The sequence below is a fragment of the Mesocricetus auratus genome, unplaced genomic scaffold, assembly GCF_017639785.1.
Source record: "Mesocricetus auratus isolate SY011 unplaced genomic scaffold, BCM_Maur_2.0 Super-Scaffold_100038, whole genome shotgun sequence".
Taxonomy (NCBI): domain Eukaryota; kingdom Metazoa; phylum Chordata; class Mammalia; order Rodentia; family Cricetidae; genus Mesocricetus; species Mesocricetus auratus.
Window position 1 is genome coordinate 7,157,347 of NW_024429216.1, and position 24,474 is coordinate 7,181,820.

General features: G+C 52.4%; 1 protein-coding gene and 1 long non-coding RNA gene across 5 annotated transcripts; one reads left to right on the top strand and one right to left on the bottom strand.

Annotated features, from left to right (window-relative positions):
• The first annotated feature begins 138 nt into the window (after positions 1 to 138).
• On the top strand, positions 139 to 24,248 carry Supt5h (SPT5 homolog, DSIF elongation factor subunit). Of its 4 annotated transcripts, none has more exons than XM_040734609.1 (30): positions 139 to 246; positions 481 to 564; positions 8,671 to 8,836; positions 9,427 to 9,492; positions 9,996 to 10,010; positions 10,386 to 10,455; positions 10,573 to 10,641; positions 10,730 to 10,795; positions 10,994 to 11,024; positions 11,279 to 11,347; positions 11,547 to 11,798; positions 13,696 to 13,785; positions 13,886 to 13,956; positions 15,134 to 15,239; positions 15,372 to 15,465; positions 15,551 to 15,687; positions 17,064 to 17,219; positions 17,316 to 17,462; positions 18,268 to 18,414; positions 18,508 to 18,633; positions 19,586 to 19,670; positions 19,907 to 20,017; positions 20,091 to 20,193; positions 20,303 to 20,430; positions 20,518 to 20,623; positions 20,976 to 21,134; positions 21,243 to 21,411; positions 21,492 to 21,695; positions 23,716 to 23,811; positions 23,887 to 24,248. In XM_040734609.1, the coding sequence occupies exons 2-30, from the start codon at positions 490 to 492 to the stop codon at positions 24,031 to 24,033; spliced, it is 3,261 nt and encodes a 1,086-aa protein (XP_040590543.1). In that variant the 5' UTR covers positions 139 to 246; positions 481 to 489; the 3' UTR covers positions 24,034 to 24,248. The 4 variants fall into 4 exon arrangements, with proteins under 4 accessions (XP_040590543.1, XP_040590544.1, XP_040590546.1 ...); XM_040734610.1 differs by having other exon boundaries at positions 9,999 to 10,010; XM_040734612.1 differs by lacking the exon at positions 20,976 to 21,134.
• On the bottom strand, positions 20,485 to 21,535 carry LOC121135567. The gene is made up of 2 exons (XR_005872665.1): positions 21,409 to 21,535; positions 20,485 to 20,977 (listed from the first exon to the last, which is right to left on the bottom strand). It is a non-coding gene; the product is annotated as an uncharacterized LOC121135567 (long non-coding RNA).
• Positions 24,249 to 24,474: the final 226 nt, after the last annotated feature.

Genomic DNA, 24,474 nt, shown 5'->3' on the forward strand with positions numbered 1-24,474 from the left:
CCCGCCTTTCTCTTTTTGACCTTCCTAAGATGGCGGCTGCCCACTCCGCCGAGGCGCCTTTAGCCACATCCAAGATGGCGACCCCATGCCTTCCTCTGGGCAGGCCGGGGGGGGCGGGGGGGGCGCCGGAATCTCGCGTTAGGCGAGGCTGCCGCGCCAGTTCTCGCGCGAGAGCGAGCCCGTCAGCTCAGCCGGGGCGTTGTGTGATCGGCAGCTGGCGCGGAAGCTTCGGGGCTGAAGTGGTCGGTAAGAGGGTTTGCGGAGGTGGCGAGGCCTGGGGCTGGGGGCCGCCGGGGTGCGGGAGGCGTCCGGCCCGGAGCCCGGGACTCGGCCTGGGTGAGAGCGGGCATGGGCAGGGCTCGCGGTCGCCGGAGCCGGGCTGCGGGCAGCGCGCGGAGGGATGGAACCTGCAGGGAAGCCGGGGCTCGGGGTGGCGCCCCGGGGCCTGGGGTGCTCCGAGGCCGCCGTTTGCCTCCGCAGCTGCGGAATATGTCAGACAGCGAGGACAGCAACTTCTCCGAGGAGGAGGACAGCGAGCGCAGCAGCGAGGCGGAGGAGGCCGAGGTCAGTCAGTGCCTGGGCTTCGAGGGGAGACGTTGCGCCGGGGACGGGGACGGGGACGCGGAACGGCTCGGGGTTCCCGTGTCGTCGCGGGAGGCGGGCGAGCGGGCGAGTCCGAGCGCGCCGAGGGACCGGATCTGGGAGGTGGGGGCGCGCCAGGGTCACTCACTTCAGTGGCTTTTGAAAACCATGTATCCGATCTGTTTCGTCTTGTTTAAAGTGTGAACAGACCGCTGACAGCAAACATGTATTCCCTAATGTGAAGAAATGTAGCCCATAAATAGAAGATACACAGGCTCAGTATCCCTAATCTGAAAAATCGAAAACCTGAAATGTTCTAAAATCTGAAGCTCTAGCCGGGCGGTGGTGGCGCGCGCCTTTGATCCCAGCACCCGGGAGGCAGAGACAGGCTGATCCCTGAGTTTGAGGTCAGCCTAGTCTACAGAGCTAGTTCCTGGACAGGCTCCAAAGCTACAGAGAAACCCTGTCCCGAAAAACCAAAAAAAAAAAAAAAAAAAAAACCAAACAAACAAAAAAACCGAACCTTTTTGAGCGCCTATATTAATGCCACAAATGGAAATTTCCACACCCGACGTAATGTGACAGGGTAAAGTCAAAACACTGGTGCATTAAAAATACTGTATTATGCCGGGCGGTGGTGGCCCACGCCTTTAATCCCAGCACTCGGGAGGCAGAGGCAGGTGGATCTCTGTGAGTTTGAGATCAGCCTGGTCTACAAGAGCTAGTTCCAGGACAGCCTCCAAAGCCACAGAGAAACCCTGTCTCGAAAAACCAAAAATAAAAAAATAAAAATAAAAATACTGTATTAAATTTCTGTGCAAGATACATATGAAACGTGTGAATTTATGTCACAGTGGTGCTGGGGGGTACAACTCAGGGCTTTGTACCCAGTAAGTATGAGCTGTATCACTGAGCAGCACTTACGTTTAGCGTTGAGCAGAGAGAGAGAGAGAGAGAGAGAGAGAGAGAGAGAGAGAGAGAGAGTGTGTGTGTGTGTTCGTTCTTGGCCTAGGCCCTAAATTAATTTCTTTTTTTGAGGTTTTTGTTTGTTTTTGAGACAGGGTTTCTCTGTAGCTTTGCAGGCTTTCCTGGAACTCACTCTGTAGACCAGGCTGGCCTCGCTCGATCCACCTGCCTCTGCCTCCCGAGTGCTGGGTGGGATTAAAGGAGTGAGCCACCACCACTGGCATAAATTGAGTTGTCAGTACTTTCAAAGACTTCAGGAGGAACTAGGGACCCTGGTGTCATTATCAGACACTAGCCTGAAGCCGCAAGTCCTTGTCCCCTTCTTTAGTGGGAAACAGAAGGTGGTCTATACAGCACTCTGCTCAGAAGTGGCCATCTCCTCCTCCTGTTCCAGGATGGGGCATGGACCTCTGGCTTCAAGCATGCTAGGCAAATGCCCTACTACTAAGCAGCAGTTCCATCCTGCCTGCTCTGGGTTTGCTCCAGTCCTGGGACATATCAGTTGGCATGTATCATTGTGCTTATCGTGGCAGTTTAGAAAAGGGAAGGTGTCATGGATCTGTGTTCTGGAGGGCATCAGGCTTAAGGACTATGGACTTACTTACATGGTCTCCTTGTCTTCTGTGGGCATTTAGTTGCCAGTCTCTGCCTCTGGGGGTGGTCCTCTGCTCCCAGGCAGGCATCAGGGTGCCGTGGTGATGTGGGGCCGGTGGGGGTGGCAGGACTAGCCTTTGTTCAAGCTCTCAGTGACTCACGGCTTCAGGTCACACAGGGTGGTAATGAGACCAGGGTCCCTGGTTCTGTCCTTGTAGAGGTTTTTCATTGGGCACCTAGTCACACCCATGTGTCACCTGTTGGCTGGCTGTTGACACCACACAGGAGGTGTGAGGCCTGCCCCACTGCTGGAGACAGGGCCAGATGTGGTCCTGCATTGTGAGGCTTGGTAGGCTGTCTGGCAAACAGAGACAGAGTTTTATAGACACACAGCACAGGCTAAGTCACTGCAGGGGTTAAGAGTCCAGGAGAGCTACAGCAGTGCAGTGCTCCCCACAGGCTCCCCAGTTCTTTGGTGTGAGTCTCTCACTGTGATGAGACCTCCTAAGAATTGGCCATTCCAGCTCATGCAGACTGTTTCCAAAAACAAAACAGCACACATCAAAGACTGGTCCAGTCCCTTGCCTCAGGGAAGAAGGCTCCTCTGGGACCCAGCCAGGGACACAGTGCCAAGGTAGCCTGAAACAGGCCTGTAAAGCTTGGCTTTTTAAAATGTGAGCTGTAAGCCAGGCGGTGCTGGCTTAGACCTTTTAATCAGTGAGTTCAAGACCAACTTGATCTACAAAGTAGGTTCCAGGACAGTCAGGACTGTTACACAGAGAAACCCTGTCTCAAAGAAACCTAAATGCATACAGACAATTTTATTAACTCTTGGAGGATTTGGTGCAGTGTATTTTGATCTATTTACCCTCTGGCCCTAGATCCTTCTAGGCCCACCTTCCACCTTGTCACCCCTCCAACTTCCCGTTTTTCTTTTTCAACTTAATAACCTACCCAGGCCAGTTTGTGCTGGCTACGTTTATTCCTGGGGTTTGATCTTCCTCTACCAAGGCCACACCCTAGAAGAGCTCTTCATGGAGGACTGGGTTGGTGATGTCACACTGAGTCGGCAGAGAGTGGCCCAGGGGCTGGGCTCTCGGACAGAGCATGTGTTAGCATTGGCACCGCCCTGGGTTCTAGCCAGGCAGTCCCAAATCTGAACAGAAACCTCCACAATACTCACTTCGTACCAAGTTGTGTAGAACCAAAGCCTAGAGGAATTGTTTGGGAGGAAGGTTCTGGAAAGAGGGCCGGGCAGTGTGTGCTTCCTTCTAGTCCTGCAGATTATCAGACTTAGGGTTTATTGTGAATGTGTGTGTTTTTTAAGTCTTTGGTCACATTTATTAGTAGGCAAGATAATAACAATTAATAAAAACATAAAATTTATAATTGAGCATGTAATTAAAATAGAATGGAGTAATGCTAATTTTTTTTAAGATTTTTTTTTTCTCTGAAACTCTAGATCACCCTGGCCTCAAACTCAGAGATCTGCTTGCCTCTGCCTCTCAATGCTTGGGATTAAAAGCATGTGCCACTACACCCAGATTGAGTTATTTTTTTAATAAGCCGTTTCTTTTTGTTTATAAGATTTATTTATTTCTCATGTATACAGTATTCTACCTGCATGTGCACTTTCATGCTAGAAAGGGTGCCAGATCTTGTTATAGACAGTTGTGACCCACCATGTGGTTGCTGGGAATTGAACTTAGGACCTCTGGAAGATCAGCCAGTGCTCTTAACCTCTGAGCCATCTCTCCAGCCCCCAGATTGAGTTTTTTAAATTTATTGATTGTAGTCATGGCTTTCCTGGAACTCACTCTGTAGACCAGGCAGGACTCAAATATACAGAGATCTACCTGCCTCTCTGCCTCCCAAGTGCTGAGATTAAAGGTGTATCCTACCACACCCAGCTTAAAGATTTTTAAGTGTGTGTCTTGTGTGAACATATGCTGCTAATGTGTTGGGCAGTGTGCCCTTAACAACAAAAAGGGCTCTGATCCCCTGGCATTTGACTTATAGGTGAGCTGCCCAATATACGAGTGTTGGGAATTGAACTTTGGAACTTTGGAAGAGCAGCATATTCCCTTAACTGCTGAGCCATGGCTTCAGCCCAGAGCAATGTTAAACGTATATATTGATTCAGATATGATGTGTATCAGTTACTTTTGTATTTAAAATGTTTCTTTATTTTTTATTTTTTTCTATTATTTACTTTTTTTGTTTTTCGAGACAGGGTTTCTTTGTGTTGCTTTGGAACCTGTCCTGGAACTTGCTCTGTAGACCAGGCTAGCTTTGAACTCCCAGAGATCCTCCTGCCTCTGCCTCCCAAGTGCAGGGATTAAAGGAGTTTCTTTATTCTAAGACAGTTTCACACCTGTATACAATGTATCTTTTAAACATCCTTTCTTGAGACAGGGTTGCATTTTGTAACCCTAACTGGCCTAGAACTCAGCTCTGCCTCTGCATCCCCAGTGTTGGGCTTTTTTAAGGCATGCTCTGCCACACCTGGCCATAATAACGGATCTTGACTCTATCCATTCCCAACTCCCCTCTTCCTCCCCCTCTCACACCCCCCCCCGCGCCAATATGTCCCCCAACTTTGTGTTTGTTCTTTTATTTATTGTAGTTTTTTTTTAATGTGCATTGTTGCCTTCCCTGCTTTATGTCTGTGTGAGGGGTCAGATCTTGGAGTTGCAGGCATTTGGGAGCTGGCGTGTGGGAGCTGGGTACTGACCCTGGATCCTTTGGAAGAGCAGCACAGCCAGTGCTCTTGACCACTGAGCCAACTCTCCAGCCCCGTTCTTTCTTGTTTAAATTCACTGACTCCAATTAGTGCCGCCTTCATGAGCATAGACAACCTTCTAGCAGTGCCAAGAAAATTGACTCTTGGGGACTGGAAAGATGACTCAGTTTAAGAGCACTGGCTGCTCTTCCAGAGGTCCTGAGTTCAATTCCCAGCAACCACATGGTGGCTCACAACCATCTGTAATGAGATATGGCGCCCTCTTCTGACTGGCAGGTAAATGTGCAAGTAGAACATTGTATATACAATAAAGAAATAATTTTTAAAAAAGGAAGAAAATTGACTCTTGCACTCCCAGCCACAGTTAGATTGACAGCAGCTCCTCAGCAAATGCCATGACTCCACCATTTATGCTGGAATCTTTTTTGCGGGGTGGGGGGGTAGGGGAGATGAGGCAGGGCTTCTCTGTGTAGCCCTGGCTATCCTGGAACCAGGTTGGCCTAGAGCTCACATAGGTTCACCTGTCTGCTTCCCGAGTGCTGGGCTTCAAGGTGTATGCCGCCAATGCCTGGCTATGCTGGAATTATTGACTAGCCTGATCTTATACAGGTTTCCACAGTGCTGTGAGTTCACAAGTGTAGTGGCCACATCGTAGGCAAAAAACAGCATTTCCCGTCACTCCTCTTGTCTTCTGGCTCTTACATTCTTCCTCCCTCCCCTTTCTTGGTGTTGCCTGAGCCTTTGAGCCTCGTGGGGTTGATGTAGGTGACTGAACACTCAGCAGTCAAGGGTGCCCCAACATGGCCTAGCTTCAGGCTCAGGGTTAGTTGCTGTTTTCCCAACACTTAAAATGGTTCAGGGCCAGGTGACCAGAGGTGCTTTCAGGCAAAATGAGGATAAGACCTAGGCTGCACTGATGCTTTAGGGGTAGACCTAGGCTGCACTGATGCTTTAGGGGTAGATCTAGGCTGCATTGATGCTTTAGGGGTAGACCTAGGCTGCACTGATGCTTTAGGGGTAGACCTAGGCTGCACTGATGCTTTAGGGGTAGACCTAGGCTGCACTGATGCTTTAGGGGTAGACCTAGGCTGCACTGATGCTTTAGGGGTAGACCTAGGCGCACTGATGCTGCTGTAGGGCATGATTCACTTCCTCTGCAGCTCGCCACTCTGTCTTAATTGGAACACAGAGCGTCCTTGGGAGTTGCAGGGGAGGGCTCAGCCTGTAGACTGCAGCAGTATCTTAGAGTCTCTCTGTATAGCCCTGGCTGACCTGGAATTTACTATGTAAACCAGGCTGGTCTTGAACTCACAGAGTCCACTTGCCTCTGCCTCCTAAGAACAGGGATTAAATACATGCACCACCATGCCCAGCATTGAGATATGTATGTGTATGTATATGTGCACACATAAAGTTTTTTTTCCCCAAAGATTTATGTATTATGTAAATGTTCTGTCTGCATGTATCCCTGCAGATTAGAAGCAGGCACCAGATCTCATTACAGATGGTTGTGAGCCACCATGTGGTTGCTGGCATTGAACTCAGGACCCCTGCAAGGGCAGCCAGTGCTCTTAACCACTGAGCCATCTCTCTAGCCCCACATATGAATATATGTATATGTATGTATGTATGTATGCATGCATATACACATATGTATTTAATTTACTTGTTGTCTCTGAAGCTATTTAGGAATAATTAAGTGAATTTAAAGAAAAAGCTGGACTGGAGAGGTGGCTCAGTAGCTAAGAGGGCTTGTTCATCCAGAGGATCCAGGTTTGGATCTCAGCACTGAGGCCAGTGGGCTCACAGCTGCCTGTAACTCTGGCTTCAGTGGATCTTACACCTGAGGACACCTGCAGATATCTGACACTCACTCACAGAAAATAGCATGCAGATTTAAAATGAAAACATGTATAGAAACACTGGGTAAAGCGGTTGTAGCCATGTGGGAATGGAGGAAGCCTTGAGGTGGTGAGTTACGGTTGATGCGTGGGCCGGGCGGTGGTGGTGCACGCCTTTAATCCCAGCACTCAGGCGGATCTCTGTGAGTTACAGTTGATGCTTGGGCAGCAGAGTGTGTGTGGAGCTGTTCGTGGCTAATACAGGAATAGCGTTGTGGAATATTTGTATACCGAGTGAAGACATATTTGCTGACTGGTATAATAAAGCTGAGCGGCCAATAGCTAGGCAGGAGGTGCAGGCGGGATTCCCAGGGAGAGAGAGGAAGAGGAGATGAATCTAGGCCTGAGAGAAACATGGAGCAAGTCGGACATACAGAATGGGAAAGAAAGGTTAATATAAATGGGCTAATTTTTTTTTTTTTTTTTTTTTTTTTTTTTGGTTTTTTGAGACAGGGTTTCTCTGTGACTTTGGAGGCTGTCCTGGAACTCACTGTGTAGACCAGGCTGGCCTTGAACTCACAGAGATCCGCCAGCCTCTGCCTCCCGAGTGCTGGGATTAAAGGCGTGCGCCACCACCGCCCGGCTAAATGGGCTAATTTAACTTATAAGAGCTAGTGGGGTAAGTTTAAGCTAAGACCAAGCTTTCATAATTAGTAATAAGTATCTGGGGTTATTTGAGCTGATGGACCAAGGAGAAATCCATCTGTAGAACAGGGATTAGGAACCGGGATGAGCTTGATGTTGGTGGCACACCTTTATCACAGCACTCAGAGAGGCAGGGGCAGGTGCAACTCTGTGACAGCCCAGTCTCCAGAGTTAAGTTCCAGGACAGCCAGAGCTACACAGAAACAACTGAACAAACCAGGGGGTGTTGAGGACACCGGCAAGGGTTGAGTGCTGGAGGGCATGCTGGTGGTCTAGGCTTGAGACGGGTTGCGTGGGAAGGGACTAGAGCAGGGACATTCAATGCATAGCTTTGGGCACAGCACTGTGGTCACAGTGGGACGCAGGACAGAGACTGCTGGTTTGGTATACCCAGAAGGTATCTAGGGAGATGGCCCAGAGGCCGCTGCATATGGCAAGAGTGGAGAAGTAGAGGCGTATGGGGCATCAGCTGCAGATGTGGGCGCTGTGGTAAAGGAAGGGAAATGGCCCAGTGAGAGAGGTGGGAGAAAGGAGCAGCACTAAGTCCATCTACAGCTGCTTTTTAGAGGTGAGTGGAAGCCCAGTGGGGTGGTTTACACCTATACTCCTCTACTTGGGAAACAGATAGGAGGACTGCCACAAGTTCAAGACTAGCCCAGACTACCCAGTGAGCTCCAAGGCAGTCTGCCTTGCCAGGAGAAACAGTATTTTGACCTTTAGGTTAGTGGCAGAGGAAGTGTGAGGGAAACACCAGAGACCTTCGATTGTGAGCATTAAGTACCTGAAACAGAACCAGTGGGACTCTTCAGGGAGCACGGAGAGGATAGCTGAGGACCAGGTCACAAAGAAGTGCCGCTTAATGACCCTAGAGCCAGGGTTCCAATGAAGGGGTTAGCTCCCAGGGGCGGGTTGGGTGTCTGGGATATGGCTATACTGTCACTTGACTTAAGACAGTAACCTGAAGCTGGGCGTTGGTGGCGCACGCCTTTAATCCCAGCACTCGGGAGGCAGAGGCAGGCGGATCTCTGTAAATTTGAGGCCAGCCTGGTCTACAAGAGCGAGTTCCAGGACAGGCTTCAAGACAATACAGAGAAACCCTGTCTCGAAAAACAAAAAAAAAAAAAAAAAGACAGTAACCTAAGGCCTGGTCAGGTAGGGACTGTGAGGGCAGTGTGTGTGTATGAGAGAGAGACTTCTGGGTTTCTGGATTTGTGGAACTCTGGTGCCCCAACTCTACAGGTAGAGGATGATCGGCGGAGTGCAGCAGGCAGTGAGAAGGAGGAGGAGCCTGAGGAGGAGGAGGAGGAGGAGGAAGAGGAGGAATACGATGAGGAGGAAGAGGAGGAAGACGATGACCGGCCCCCAAAGAAACCACGCCATGGGGGCTTCATTTTGGATGAGGCTGGTATGTCATAGGCCTGGAAGCATTGAGCACGTTTGGAGAGGACACGAGACATGAGACTGTCTGTGACTCCGGGGTTGTGTATGTATGTGCTCATGCATGTGAGGTAGCCGGATTGACTATTGCAAAGGGTCGCCCTCTGCAGAGCCACACCCCACACTGGTGGATCCTAGCCAGGCAAGTGTTACCCCACTCAGCCATAGTCTCAGCCCTCTTTTACTTTGTATTCTGAGGCAGGCTTTACTGAATTACTCAAGCTGGCCTTGAACTGAGTGTAGCCTCAGTTGATCTTGAACTTGCAGTTTTCTGCTTAACGTCTCATGTAGTTGGTGTGACTGGCTGTACTATGGGCCCTGACTCAGAGTTCTGGGGTTACAGGGGTGTGCCACCATGCCAGCTCTGGTCATAATTGTTTAGAAGGGGTATGTGTGGTTGGGTGGAGTGGAGGAGATGGCCTTTAGAGACAGGTGGGTCCATGTGACACTTCCTCCGCTGTACCAGTTTGTGGTGTGACCTTGTGCAGAGAGCCTCTGTCCAGGCCTGTCCTGAGGTCACCTTTCATCCCTGCTGACTACCTGGCTTTCCCATTTCAGATGTAGATGATGAATATGAGGATGAGGACCAGTGGGAAGATGGTGCTGAAGATATCCTGGAGAAAGGTGTGTGGGGGCCCTGCCTGGTGTGTTGTGCCTGGGAGGCGGCTTCTAAGCCCCTCCCACACCCCATGCCCTGCAACCACCCCGCCCCCACTCTCTTCACCGTGCTTCTTTCTGTCCTTGCCAGAGAGGGCTCACCCAGTCCTTTTCCTTTTAGGCCCATGAGTGGGGGGCGGGGACTGTTGGATGGGTGGTGGTACAGGGCGAGTATTCTGGGTATCCCTTTTGTGGGGTGTAGGGTGGGTGGGCTCTGTCCCCAAATACCCCCCACTTGCTGGGCCAGTGCCCCCTTCCCTGTTATTTTCCGTTCTGTGCGCCTCATACATTTCGGCTTCTCCTCACCCACCTGATGCCTGGCCTGTCCTTTTGGTTTTTGACCTTCCTGTGTCCCTCCCTCTACCCTCCCCATTGGTTGATTTTGCTGCTATAATTTGGCTCATACTTTGTCTGCCCTGCACACCACCACCACCACCACCACCACCACCACCTTCTCTTCTTCCTTCAAGTAGAAGAGATTGAAGGTAAGAACTGGGCAAGTGTGGTCTGGCTCTCCTCCCATACCCTGTGTGGCCCTGGGGCTGTGACTCACACGGGTGCAGGGTTAGACAGTCTTGGGTGTAAGCACTGCTGAGTCCATAGGCCTAGATGTGGTACGGGCAGGAGTATGAAGCAGGGAACTCAGGGTGTGCTTAGATAATGAACTGATGAATGCCCCCCCCAGCAACTGACCCATCCCTGAGCACATACCATGAGAAAGGGGCAGGAGTTGAGTAGGACAGAGGATGGGGGAGGTGGGGAATACTCAGCCAGGTATCTCCCTGCCCCAGGGCCAGACCTGGCCCCTGAACTCCCCAAGCCCATTTCCAGCATGACTCTTCCTGCACCTCTGTTTCCAGCCTCCAATATTGATAACGTTGTCCTGGATGAAGACCGCTCTGGGGCTCGCCGCCTGCAAAATCTCTGGAGGTGAGCACGTGAGGAGGCCTGGGTGGGACCCAGCTTCCTTGGACAGATGTGGGGCAGCTTAGCCTGCCCTCCCGTCCTCCACTTCTCTTAATGTCTGCCTTCCCCCTCGCACCCAAGGGACCAGAGAGAAGAAGAACTGGGAGAATATTACATGAAGAAATACGCTAAGTCGTCTGTGGGAGAGACGTAAGTGTCTGCCGGGCGCAGGCGGTCCTGGGTGCTCAGCAGCTGATTTGGTGAGCGCCCCCCTTTGCCAACACTGTCTTCCCTGTAGGGTGTACGGAGGCTCTGATGAGCTCTCGGATGACATCACCCAGCAGCAGCTGCTCCCGGGAGTCAAGTAAGAGAGTGGGAGAAGGGTAGACGGCCAAAGGTGGGGCCCCCATATGGGGTCCAGACACGCGGGAGGGTGGGGCAAGTAAGACCCGTGTGCAGTCGGTGAGAGCTGGGCCCTGGGCTGAAGGGGAGATGGTGTGGGTTGTGGATTACTGAGGACGCAGCCTTGCTAACCTTGTCCTGCTTACCCTACGCTCTGCAGGGACCCCAACCTGTGGACTGTCAAGTGTAAGGTGGGTGTGGCTCAAGCTGCCGCAGGGGAGGGTCTTCTTGGACAGCTCGTCTCCGCCCTTGTCTGTGCTCACCCCACTTTTTCCCTCTTTCTCCTGTCTTCTCCTCCCGTCTCCCTTAGTGTCTCTTCCTTGCGGTCGTCTCTCTCCTACTTCACCTTCCTGCCCTCCACCTGCCCCTGCCCCCTTTTTCCCGCCAGTTTTCTTGTGTCCTGCTCTCTTCCTCTTCAGGTCTCCAAATTCACCTTTCTTTGCAGATTGGGGAGGAACGAGCCACAGCAATTTCCTTGATGCGCAAGTTCATCGCTTACCAGTTCACAGACACGGTGAGTCGGGTAGTGGGCAGATTGTGGCTGAGGAGCTGGACTAAGCCAGGGGAAGGGCACATATAGGCATGAGCAGATGAGCTAGAACAAGAGAGTGAGACCTGTGGGTGGCTTCTGTGCTCGCCTGGAGGAGCAGAGCACAGGCGTCCTGACTGCTGTAGCTTTGTTTCCTCTCTCCCTCTGCCATCTTTGTCTCCAGCCCCTGCAAATTAAGTCCGTGGTTGCCCCAGAGCATGTGAAGGGTTACATCTATGTGGAGGCCTACAAGCAGACCCACGTGAAGCAGGCCATTGAGGGGGTGGGCAACCTGCGGCTCGGCTACTGGAACCAGCAGATGGTGCCCATCAAGGAGATGACTGACGTACTCAAGGTGGTGAAGGAGGTAGCCAACCTGAAGCCAAAGTCCTGGGTGCGCCTCAAGCGGGGCATCTACAAAGACGACATCGCTCAGGTAGGGGGACGGAGCAGCTGAGTGGCCAGGCTCCTGTAGACCACCCTCCCCTTCCCCCCCAAGAGCCAAGAACACAGCTTCCTTCCCTCAGGGTAGGGAAGCAAGGTGAGGCTAACCCTGAGCACACAGGAGGTGGATGGCTGTTCCTAGGACATTCAAAGGCAGGTTGAGTAAAGTTGGCTGTGCTTCTAGTGCGTTTGATTCCTAGGGCCACATGGTGGCTCACAACCCTGGGGATCTGATGCTGTTGACAGAGAGACATGTAGATTCCCACCCCTACCCCACACAAGATAAATAAAATCCAAACGTCTAGTGAGGAGTGAGTACAGAGCTGAGTTTGGAGGTAACAGGCCTCATAGTCCACTGTAGGTCCTTTTGTTTTGTTTTGTTTTGTTTTGTTGAGACAGGGCCTTACTATGTAACTGTGGCTGGCCCGGAACTTACTACATAGACCAGGCTGTCCTCAGACTCACAGAGATATGCCTGCCTCTGTCTCTGGAGTGCTGAGATTAAAGGCTTGTAAGTCTTTTGTGTCACTGGAGAGAGATGGGATGGTTCTATGGAATGTAGTTCGATTTTTAAATTTTCTTACGCAATGGCAAGTGAATCTAGGGCCTTACACATTCTTGGCAAATGTTCTTAAACTGAGCCACACCCTACTGGTAGATTCTAGGCAAATGCTCTACTGCTTCTCCCAGCTGGGAAGGTTCGGATCTTAAAATTCACAGCTGAGGGCATTTGTGAGTTTGTAAGCATGAAGGACTTGAGAATGACTGTAGTAGCCGCACATTGGGCGCCATCTGTTGTAAGCCGTCTCTGTGGGGCTACAGGTGGAACCAGTGCCTGAGAAGGGGAGTGTGGATTGAGAAGCAGCAGGTAAAGGTGCTAAAGAAAAGAGAGACACAGAATAGAGTCAGGAGGACAGTCCAGTGAATAGTGAGCATAATCATTTATTCTTCAGCATTCTTATATACCCCAACCAAAACGGGGGAAATGGCAAAAGACTTCTCAAGTTACAAGGAAGAAACAGACCTTCTTCCTTAATTCCCCAAACATTTGCTAACTATACCTTAGACTAAACCTTCCATTATCTGACCCTGAGGGTTAAAAGTAACTACATCTCAGACCAAGTCTCTTGCTATTTAGATAAGACATCCAAGCCTAAGACCAAATATCCTACAGTAGCCATGCCTTAGACCTTTTTTAGGTCTTATGACTTTACCCTTGGAAGAATAAGGATAGTTTTGAACTCTCTGACCTTATGCCAAGATGAAGTGAAGCCACTTTTATGGGCCCCTACAAATGACTGTCAGGGCTTCTAAACTGAGTTGACTGCTTTGCTGGTATGAGGCTGTGGGTTTGATCCCCTGCACTTGGGTGGATGGGTGGAATGGAAAGGAAGGGCTGGGAATGTCGCTCAGTTGGTGGAGGGCAGTGTTCATCCCTGCATAAAACCAGGTGTGGTGGCTCATGTCTGTAATCCAGGATTCAGGTGGTAGAGGAGAAGAGTCAAAGCCACGGTCACCCATAGTTTCAGCAAGCTTAAAGCCATCCTAGGCTGTGTGAGACCCTGTCTTTAGAAGATAATTCACTCTAGGCTGTGGCCCAAGCAGAGCAGAGTGGTGGGAGACTATGGGAAAGGGGCAGTTTGGAGAAAACAGCCATTAGACTGTGGTCTTGTGTCTGTGGGACCTTTCAGACATCCAAATGGGGAAGGCAGGTGGGTGGGGTATGTTCATTTCCAGTGCTAAGAAGTGTTGGGCAGGACACAGAGGCTTCTGGGAGTTGAGAGCAATCAGATCTCTTCCATGTCTTCTGGCTGCTCTAGTACCTTCCCTTCAGATTGCTGGGGTCACTGCAGTCCTTCTGAGCCCTGTTGACCTGCTGCTTCCAATAGGTGGACTACGTCGAGCCCAGCCAGAACACCATCTCCCTCAAGATGATCCCACGCATCGACTATGACCGCATCAAAGCCCGAATGAGCTTGGTACTGCAAGCTGTGGTGCCTGCTGGGGGAACACTGTGTCCTTGCTGGTGGCCAGCCCTCCTCCCTCACCTCTCCCACATGTGGGCTTTCCTCTCCACAGAAAGACTGGTTTGCCAAAAAGAAGAAGTTCAAGCGGCCTCCACAGAGGCTCTTTGATGCAGAGAAGATCAGGTGAGCGTGCCTGGGGACCAGGCTTGCTGTTGGTTGTGTGGTACTGTGTGCTGGCCTCTTCAGGGACATTCCGCCTCAGGTGCATTGTGTCCACACTCCTCTGGGCAGTCTAGCCTCAGACAAGCTTTCTTTCCTGTCTTGGGACCTCAGTCTTCTCTACCCACATTGCCTTTCCTTTTCCTCTTGGTCCTGAGGACTGAATGGCGGGCCCCAGACATGCCATGTAAGCACTCCACCACGGAAAACCACGGCTCAGTCTGCTGCATGTTGCTAATGATGGACTGCTCCAGTCTCCCAGAGTTAATAGTCTGTCATTGACTCTGTGTGTGTGTGTGTGTGTGTGTGTGTGTGTGTGTGTGTGTGTGTGTGTGTGTGTGTGTGAGAGTGTCTGTGAGAGAGTATGTGTGTGTGTTTAGGACTGGCTGGGGTTCCTGGCAACAGGCAAAAGAGATGGGGGACACAGCTTTCTCTAGTCCTGCTCTGGAACTCAGTGTGTGTGAGGCAGTCGGGCAGATTTTTGGTTTGGTTCTGGGGTGGAACTTACGGCATTGGGCACATTGTCTGTCCTCTGCCCCACCACTCTGCCATGCTTCAGCAGAGGGGCCCCTCGTGCCCCTCAGAGCACACTGCTCCCTTTGCCCAGAGTTACCATGTGGCAAAGATGGCTACGGTGGCCACCATTTCTATACTGGGGGCCTAAGCTAAGTTCTTAAACCCTGTTTGCAGGTTTGCAGGGTGAGGGACCTGACAGTCCTGGCTTGGGGTTCCAGCACAGGATTGGCTCCCATCTATAATCATCAGCCTTGCTCTCAGCCATCCTGAGTCCACCCTCCCTGTGCTAGAGAATGAGGCCCTGCTTCTGATGCCACAGCTGTGAACATGCAGGGGCCCTCGCCCCTTCCCTTCAGGAGCAGTGCTTTTTCATCTGTTTCTCAGAAGCTGCTGTGTGCTCGACACTCCCTGTCCTGTGAGGCTAGGGACAGCAGCAGGCTCTGAAGGGCTGCCATGTTCGGAGGTTACCAGGGCAGGGAGTCCCTCCATTTAGCTGGCCTTTGGGGTATGAAGAGTCATTTAAGACACACACACACACACACACACACACACACACACACACACACACACACACACACACACACACCCCTACCTCTTACTATTTCTGTCCTCCCTTGAATCTCAGGTCCTTGGGAGGTGATGTTGCCTCTGATGGTGACTTCCTCATCTTTGAGGGGAACCGCTACAGCCGGAAGGGCTTCTTGTTCAAGAGCTTTGCCATGTCTGCTGTGGTAAGCCCAGTGAGCAGTGCTCCTAGGGTGGTGCAGCCTCTGGAGCTGTGGTTGCCAGTGGTTTGTCCCGGGCAGTGTTCTCACTGATGGTAACACTGACCCTATCTGCCTCTTCCTTTACCTGGATCTCAGATTACAGAGGGTGTGAAACCTACCCTGTCAGAACTGGAAAGGTTTGAAGATCAGCCTGAGGGCATCGACCTGGAGGTGGTGACTGAAGGCACAGGTATCTGATCCTGGCCTCACACCTGGCTGAGGAGGAGGGTGACCCTGGAGGTGGCTGCCCAGTCAGCCCTGCACTGTTCCCTCAGGGAAGGAGCGGGAACACAATTTCCAGCCTGGGGACAATGTGGAGGTGTGCGAGGGGGAGCTCATCAACCTGCAAGGCAAGGTCCTCAGCGTGGACGGCAACAAGATCACCATCATGCCCAAGCACGAGGACCTCAAGGTGACGGCACAGGGCTGCCGCGTCTGCTCGCGGCCGGCTGTGTGGGCTCAGGCAGTGGTTTCTGTCCCTCGACTGTTGGTTTTGTGTCTGCTTGTGCTGACGGTCTGCTGAGGGGATTCAGACCTGTTTTCTGTGACGGGATTCTGTCTGGTTGTTTCTCAGGCCTGATCCCACCTGCCTGTGGGGGGTTTTGTGAGTACATGCTGTGGTCTGGGCTGTCCTGCTCATGAGGAAGGACAGCCTGATAGTGACGTGCACCCTGTCTGTGTGAGACTTGAAAGTAGAGGGAGATGGCATCCAAGGGAGCCCCTTCTTCTTTGGGCCTTTGTGGGGCAACGATCCCAGGGCTCTGCACATACTAGATAAATATCCTTAGCCTCACCCCAACCCCTCACTGATGGCTTCTACCACTGATTCCTATTCTTTATGTATGGTGGTCTGTCCATCGTGTGTGTGTGTGTGTGTGTGTGTGTGTGTGTGTGTGTGTGTGTGTGTGTGTGTGTGTGTGTGTGTGTGTGTTCGTTCGTTCAGACCTGTGTCGTTTCCTCCCCCCCTTTGTTTGTTTTTTTAAGATTCATTTATTTTATTATGTATACAGTATTCTGTCTGCATGTATGCTTCCAGGCCAGAAGAGGGCACCAGATCTCATTACAGATGGTTCTAAGCCACCATGTGGTTGCTGGAACTTGAACTCAGGACCTCTAAAGAGCAGTCAGTGCTCTTAACCTCTGAGCCATCCCCCCAGCCCCTTTTTTTAACTTTCTGAGTCAGGGACTTGCTAAATTATCCAACCAGTCTTGAACTTATGTCCTTCCTGCCTCATCCTCGATAGTAGCTGACTGGCTTGTAGTCACTAGGTCCCCTTTATATTATAGGCTGTTTCCTTGCGTGTTGTTGAAGGCCTGACTTTGTGTCTGTCATGCCATTGTCTGTCTGTCTTGGTTGTTTCTGAGGAGCAGTATGTCTCGGTCTCATTGGGTTAGGGTGTGACTATGGAGTGAACTTGGCCAGCGCCTGCTGTCAGTCACAGACATGCCTGCGTGTGTGCCGAGTTATTGGTGTCCGCCCGTACGCAGTATTTGGGCTAGGGAATGGCATTAAAAGACTGGTCCAAGAAAGTTCCGTGTATTTGAGGATAGGCTGCCTCTGGGTTCAGGCATGTGTGTGTGGTTCACCAGCTGGCCCTCTCTGTGGTGGAGCGTAGTCCAGCTCAGAGTCCCACCTCGGGCAGCTGTCTCTGGAGGAGCCATGCGAGTGTCTCAGATGGCCTCCAGTGGGTAGTGGGTGGTGGCCAGGCTGCAGTTAGGCCTGAGGTGAGGGGCTGGTGATTTGTGGTTTCTCTCACGTACTCATTGTCTCCGTGGCCAAATCTTCAGGACATGCTTGAGTTCCCAGCCCAGGAACTTCGGAAGTACTTCAAGATGGGGGACCATGTAAAGGTGATTGCTGGCCGATTCGAGGGAGACACAGGTCTCATTGTGCGGGTGGAGGAAAACTTCGTCATTCTCTTCTCGGATCTCACCATGCATGAGGTAAGTGCCTGGAAGAGCATGGCAGAGGCCTCGGGACTGAGGAGACCCGGTAGGGAAATTCCCGGAGCCTGCCTCACCCTTCCACCGTTTCCACAGCTGAAGGTGCTTCCCCGGGACCTGCAGCTCTGCTCAGAGACAGCGTCAGGTGTGGATGTCGGGGGCCAGCATGAGTGGGGTGAGCTGGTGCAGCTGGATCCCCGCACTGTGGGTGTCATCGTGCGGCTAGAGCGAGAGACCTTCCAGGTGTGTCTTTATGCTCCTGTCCCGAGTCCCACATCCCAGGAGGTGGTAGAGCGTGGTGACCGAGGTCACAAATTGTGCTGGGTTATAGGCCTGGTAAGACCCTGACGTCTGTCTGTAATGCTGGCAGGTGGCCTGTCATTTCTCCTGTCCGCTGAGAAGTTGAATATATGCCCCAGTGTCTGGTGCCTGTTTTGCAAAGATGTCATGTGCAGCTGCCACACCTCTGCCCTCCCCCACTCTCCACCCCATGTGTGCGTTAGCAAACTAGTCCCTAGGACCCTGAGTCTGTGTCAGTTCTGTTCTCTACACTATGTGACCCTGACCTTGTTTGTCCCCTCCGGGCCACGGTAGGGTAGGAATTGTGATTGTATTCCTCTCAGAGGGAAGTGTGTGAAAGGTTAGCAGGGTGGGTAATCAGTGGACTCCTCCTCTCATGCCCCTGGTGCTCAGCCGGGAAGGGAGTCTCCTCCCAGAGAGCCTTTGGTTTTCACACGCAGCCGAGGATGAGTGTCTCAATTATAGACATTATGTGGTGTTGGGCATCAAACAGAGCTTCATGCATGCTAAGACAGCACTCTGAACTGAGCTGCATCCCAACCCTCCAAAGGATTTTTTGGAATGATCTAGAATATTTGCAGCTGACCTAGTACCTGGTGGTTGGTACTCTCTGACTTCGCTCCGCAGTCATGCAGCCAGGATGCTGCATAGGGCTCAGGGTCTCAGGATTGTCTCCCCCAAGGAGGAGACATCTCACCTCAGACCACCTCATCCCCGTTCACCCTCTGCTCCTCCCCCCCCCCCCAAGGTTCTGAACATGCATGGGAAGGTGGTGACTGTCAGGCACCAGGCGGTGACTCAGAAAAAGGACAACCGCTTTGCTGTGGCCCTAGACTCAGATCAGAACAACATCCATGTGAAGGACATTGTCAAGGTCATCGATGGCCCCCACTCAGTAAGTGTCAGCACTGCTCTCTGACCGAGTCTAAAAAAGGTTCCGGTGGGGTTTGCCTTGCCCAGCATGCTAACCACCGCACCTTCTGCCCAGGGCCGAGAAGGTGAGATCCGCCATCTGTATCGAAGCTTTGCCTTCCTGCATTGCAAGAAGCTGGTAGAGAATGGTGGGATGTTTGTCTGCAAGGCACGGCACCTGGTGTTGGCTGGGGGCTCCAAGGTGAGACCATCAGGGCCTCAGAGCCACGGCCAGGCTGGTTGGGACTAGGAGTAGGCATTACTGACAAGCCTAGGGAAGGGAGAAAGGTTTCTTTGGGATTTTGAAGTGCTTTCCTGTCATTTGCCGCTCACTTTGGTGGGTTGCATACTGGATCCTAGACACCCTGGGTCACTCAAAGGAGACACAGTCTCCACCCTCCTGGAGCCAAGCAAGACTGCAGAGCTCAGGTGAAAGTGAGGTGTGTGGCGGGCTCTCACTGTCACGGTTTCCTTTCCTGAATGATGGTACAATGTACAGACAATGGAAGGGACCTGCTGATTGGTACAGAGGAGAGGCCTTGCATGTTAACAGCAGAGAGCAGGGTGACGGAATGCAGAGCCCCCGTGTAACTCAGGGACTGCCATTGCCCAGGCTCTGAGACAGGACTGGTAGGAAAGATGTGCAGAACCAGATAAGGGCAAGGGAGTCTGAAGGAAGACGAGAGGGCTTGCGCCTGCAGTGCCGCATTTGGGAGAGAGCAGGAGGCAGCTTAGCTTAAGGCCACTCTTGGCTACATAGGGAATGCACGGCCAGCATGAGCTACATAAGGCCTTGTCTCAAAAATAGAAGTAAAAAATAAGGAAATCAGGACTAACAGGTGACCCCAGTGCCTGCAGACAAGATGATTTTTACCTGTGGTTTGTGTTTTTGTATCACTAGGGACTTAAATTTCTGACTCATTTTGGTTAAGGTGCATATTGGCGAGGGGGAGACCCAGGCCTCTTGATGGAGAGGCCTACAGAGGTAGGGGGGTGGCATCTCCTCCCTAGGAGATGGGGGTTTGTCCCTGGAAGGCGGAGGCGTGGTCGCGGGGCTGCTGCCCGCAGGGTCCAGCCCAGTCATTGTGGGGCGGGGCTGCAGGCAGGCTTCCACCTGTCTCCTACCTGGCTGCTCACTGTTGTCCCTCTCTCAGCCCCGGGATGTGACCAACTTAACTGTTGGTGGCTTCACTCCTATGAGCCCCCGGATCAGCAGTCCCATGCACCCCAGTGGTGAAGGTGAGATGGGGTCAGAGTTCAGAGCTAGAATAGGGGGAGCCTTGAGTGTTCAACTTGGTGGCCAGAGTAGAGTCAGGGAGGACCCCAAGGTTAGGAGTGGGTGGAGGAGGCCCCTGACCCCCTTGGGGCAGCGGAAGCTTGCAGAGAGAAGTTTTAAGGGTGTCCTGGCTGTGGGTACAGTGTAAGAGGGAAAGGTGTTAGTTTCTGGGGCCCCACAACATCCTTCTCCCCTACAGGCCAGCATGGTGGCTTTGGTAGCCCAGGTGGTGGCATGAGCAGGGGTCGTGGGCGAAGAGATAACGAGCTCATAGGCCAGACTGTGCGTATCTCCCAGGGACCCTACAAAGGTGAGCCATGGTGCGCGGGGAGCAGGGGCTGTGCTGGAGAGTCCCACCCACCTGACTGCCTAATTCCTCACAGGCTACATCGGTGTGGTGAAGGATGCCACGGAATCCACGGCCCGAGTGGAACTGCACTCTACCTGCCAGACCATTTCTGTAGACCGCCAGCGGCTCACCACGGTGTATGTCTGGGCTTAGGAAAGACCAGTGTGGGGCCGATGGCTGGGCCTAGGGAGGGCTAACATGGGCATGCTGGTAGGCATCCCACTCACCCCCGTTCTGTGTCCACAGGGATTCCCAGCGTCCAGGTGGCATGACCTCCACCTATGGACGGACACCCATGTACGGCTCTCAGACACCCATGTATGGCTCTGGCTCCCGAACCCCCATGTATGGTTCCCAGACACCTTTGCAGGATGGTGAGTATGTGCACACCGCTAGGGTGAAGCAGAAGCTCGGCAGGTAGGAGAGAATAGAGAGAGAGCACGCTGCTTTACTTTATCCAGGTAGCCGCACTCCACACTATGGCTCGCAGACGCCCCTGCATGATGGTAGCCGCACTCCTGCTCAGAGTGGGGCCTGGGACCCCAACAACCCGAATACGCCTTCCAGGTGAGGGTCACTTTTAAGATGGGCCGTGTCGGCCAGGTTATGACTGGTTGCTTGGATATTGTGGTGACTGCTTCAAGCTAGGAATACAAACGTCCTGTCCACATCAGCAGCCTCTACATGCAGTTACAACTGTGCTTGGGGACATTGCCGGGTGTGTGATCTTGAGCAGGCAGCCTTGTCCCTCCGCGCCATCGACTAGGCTGTGGCATTGCCATAGCGTCAGGAAAGCCCTTGTCTGGGGCCTCTGTCAGACTGAAGTCGCCTCAGTAGCGGATCCAGTGTGTAGTACGGTTCTTCAAGCATCGTCATGTTTGTTACCGCCGTCATTCTCAACAGACTTCTGTCCCACCAGGGCTGAGGAGGAATACGAGTATGCCTTTGACGACGAGCCCACCCCATCCCCACAGGCATATGGGGGAACCCCGAATCCCCAAACACCCGGCTACCCAGACCCATCATCCCCCCAGGTCAATCCACAGTACAACCCGCAGACACCAGGGACACCGGCCATGTGAGTCCACCAGGGCTGAGCCCGAAAAGCCCTGCACATAGCTGCCCACCGCCCTACCTCCTCCTGACCCTTTCTGTCAGTACTGACACGCCTTTCTTCCGCCTACAGGTACAACACGGACCAGTTCTCCCCCTATGCTGCCCCTTCTCCACAGGGGTCCTACCAGCCCAGCCCCAGCCCCCAAAGTTACCACCAAGTGGCACCAAGCCCAGCAGGCTATCAAAACACTCATTCCCCGGCCAGCTACCACCCTACACCTTCACCCATGGCCTACCAGGTATGCCCATCACAGAAGGCTGTGGACGTCGGTGGCGGGGCCCAGTGACTGTTCCAATGCTCATTCTTCTCTCGGTTCAGGCCAGTCCCAGCCCCAGCCCTGTTGGCTACAGTCCGATGACCCCTGGAGCTCCTTCTCCTGGAGGCTACAACCCACACACACCAGGCTCAGGCATTGAGCAGAGCTCCAGCGACTGGGTAACCACTGATATCCAGGTGAAGGTTCGAGACACCTATCTGGACACACAGGTAGTGGGGCAGACAGGCGTCATCCGCAGTGTCACGGTAAGTGGGGCCCTAGGGGGTGGGCAAGGCCCCCCAACTTGGTAGTTACTTATATTTGTTTGTGCTGTGCTATGGAATGAACCCTAGGCCGCATACATGCTAGGCTAGTGAGCTATAGCCCCAACTTGCTTATAGTTTTAGTTTTAACTTTCAGACTGTAATGTCTGGTGTGCTGTGAAGTATAGACAGATATGGAAGGCTGAGGTAGCTGTGACTTCAGGGGATGGGCAATTCTGCCTCATGTGCTCTCGGCTCAGGCCTAGGTACCTGGCACACTTTGTGTCTCAGCTTTGGAAAGATGAGTGGCCCCTGGACAAGGCACATGCCACCCCTGTCAACCATTCGGTCTTGTCTGGCTAGTCCTTCAACCTTCAGAAGGCAGCTGTTGTCTCAGCCTGTGTCTTAGGGACCTGGGAGGTCTTCATGTTACCTACTTGTTGCCTAAAAGTGGAATGTCAACCCCAGCTTGGGTAACAAAGTCTGTATGGGGGCTGAGGGTGCTCAGTGCATTTGTTTAACTTTTGAGGGGAAAGCACCTGTATTTTCCTCTGGAGCCCAACATTCTGTAGGAAGGGTTTGCACATCGTTGACCCTCCGTAGATGTTCTGACAGGATTGATCAGACACCAGGGACCAATGCACCTTGTATTGGGGTAGAGAGATACGTCCCCAGAGTGGGCACAATTGGCATGAGAAGCCTAAAAGACTTGGGGAACAGGGTCAACTTAGGAGGCGCCATAGCCAACCTTGGGGAATCAGGGAGGACTTTCTGGAGGAGACATTGAAGCTGAGAACTGAAGGGGGAATATGTGTAAATCAAGAGCTGGGAGTGGAGGCGCAGCCTTTAATTCTGCACTCGGGAGGGAGAGGCACATAGACCTCTGAGTGTGAGGCCAGCCCTGTCTCAGAAAAAAAAAAAACAAAAAAAAAAAAACCAAACATAACCATAACAAAAAGCAAGCCAAGCAAAAATGTGCATAGGCTGAAGTGTACTCATTGTGGCCACACTAGAAATGCCTAGGTGGGCTGGTGGTGGTGCATACCTCTAGTCCTGGGTGAATCTGTGGGTTCAAGGCCAGGGCTACACACAGAACCGTCTTGAAAAACAACAAAAGAAATACCCAGGGTGAGGGAAGGTGAGGCATGAGGCTGGAAGAGTGGCTGGGCTAGATCACAGAGCAGCCTGGGCAGTGTCCAGAGGGCACTGAGGAGCCATGGAGGACTCACCAGGAGAGTGGGAGGACCAGATCTGTCACGTGCACTTGTTTCCCGTATTGCAGTAGCGTGGATGGACGGGATGGTGACACTGGTGTCAAGAGGGACAGGGTGCTCTGGCAGGGCAATGGGGAAGGCAGGTGACTGACAGAGCAGGAGGGTGGCGACCATGACCCTGAGCTTGGTTAGAGCCAGGGCTGGCCCTGTGACCAGGGTTCCAGAGATGAGACTGGTTTTAACACGAAGAGTCAAATTTGTGAGAAGTTATCTCTGTGTGTGTAGACCTGGCTGTTCTGGAACTCAGAGATCTGCCTACCTCTGTTTTCTAAGTGCAGGGATTAAAGGCATGGGCCACCAGTTTAAGTTTTCTCTTTTTTGATTTACTTTTGTGTTTTTGTTTGTCTTGTTTTGTCTTTTGAGACAAGGTCTCACTATGTAGCCATTGGTGGCACACACCTTTAATCCTAGCACTCAGGCAGGCAGATCTCCCGAGTTCCAGACCAGCCTGACTACACAGAGGACCCCTCTCTTGGGGGTGGGCGGAACAGATAAAAATAAACAAAAAAAGATGTAGACCAGGCTGGCCTGGAATCCAGAGAGAGCCTCTTGCCTCTGTCCCATCTCCAAGTGCTGGGATTAAGGTATGTGCTACAACACCTGGCTCTCTTTTGACCTGATTTAGCTGCGTTTTAGTGGGTCCCTCAGTTGCCCTAACTGTTCACTCTGATGGTCCGTGGTGCCTGGAAGACAGGCTCCAGATTGCATTGACAGCAGGACAGGCTGAGCAGGCTATTCTCCCTCTGCAGGGAGGCATGTGCTCCGTGTACCTGAAAGACAGTGAGAAGGTGGTCAGCATTTCCAGTGAGCACTTGGAGCCCATCACCCCCACCAAGAACAACAAGGTAGGGTGGGCCCTTGGGAGCACAAAGCAGGGCATGGCAGCTGCTGGTGGGCCTGACACTCCCTGTTGCCTCCAGGTGAAAGTGATTCTGGGTGAGGACCGAGAGGCCACCGGGGTCCTACTGAGCATTGATGGTGAGGATGGCATCATCCGAATGGACCTGGAAGACCAGCAGATTAAGATCCTGAACCTCCGCTTCCTAGGGAAGCTCCTGGAGGCCTGAAGTGTGCAGTGCAGGCGTGGGACCAGCAGTCCACCCTCCGGCCTTGCTTGGCCCGGCCTGGAACCCTGAATCTGGAGCAAGCCAGGGGGTTCCTTTTCCTCCTTCCCTGATCTCTAGACATCAGTAGAGTCTGAGAAAGGCTCCCGCCCTCTTTCTGCTGCCTCAGCTTGCCTTTGTGTTCAGGTCTTTCAATAAAGAGAAGCTGTTTGAAGAGAGAGAGAGTGTGTGTGTGTGTGTGTGTGTGTTGGTGGGAAGGGTTGTCTTGTTTAAGTGTAGTTATTAAGTCGGTGTGACGATAACTGGATTCTCAGTTTCCCCATCTAGAAAATGAAAATAATGCCTCTGGGACTCCACAGGGCTCTTCAGAGGATGTACAAGACAGGAGAAAGGATTACAGCTGGGCCTTGTAGTTCAGGCCTGTCATTCAAGCTGCTCAGAAGA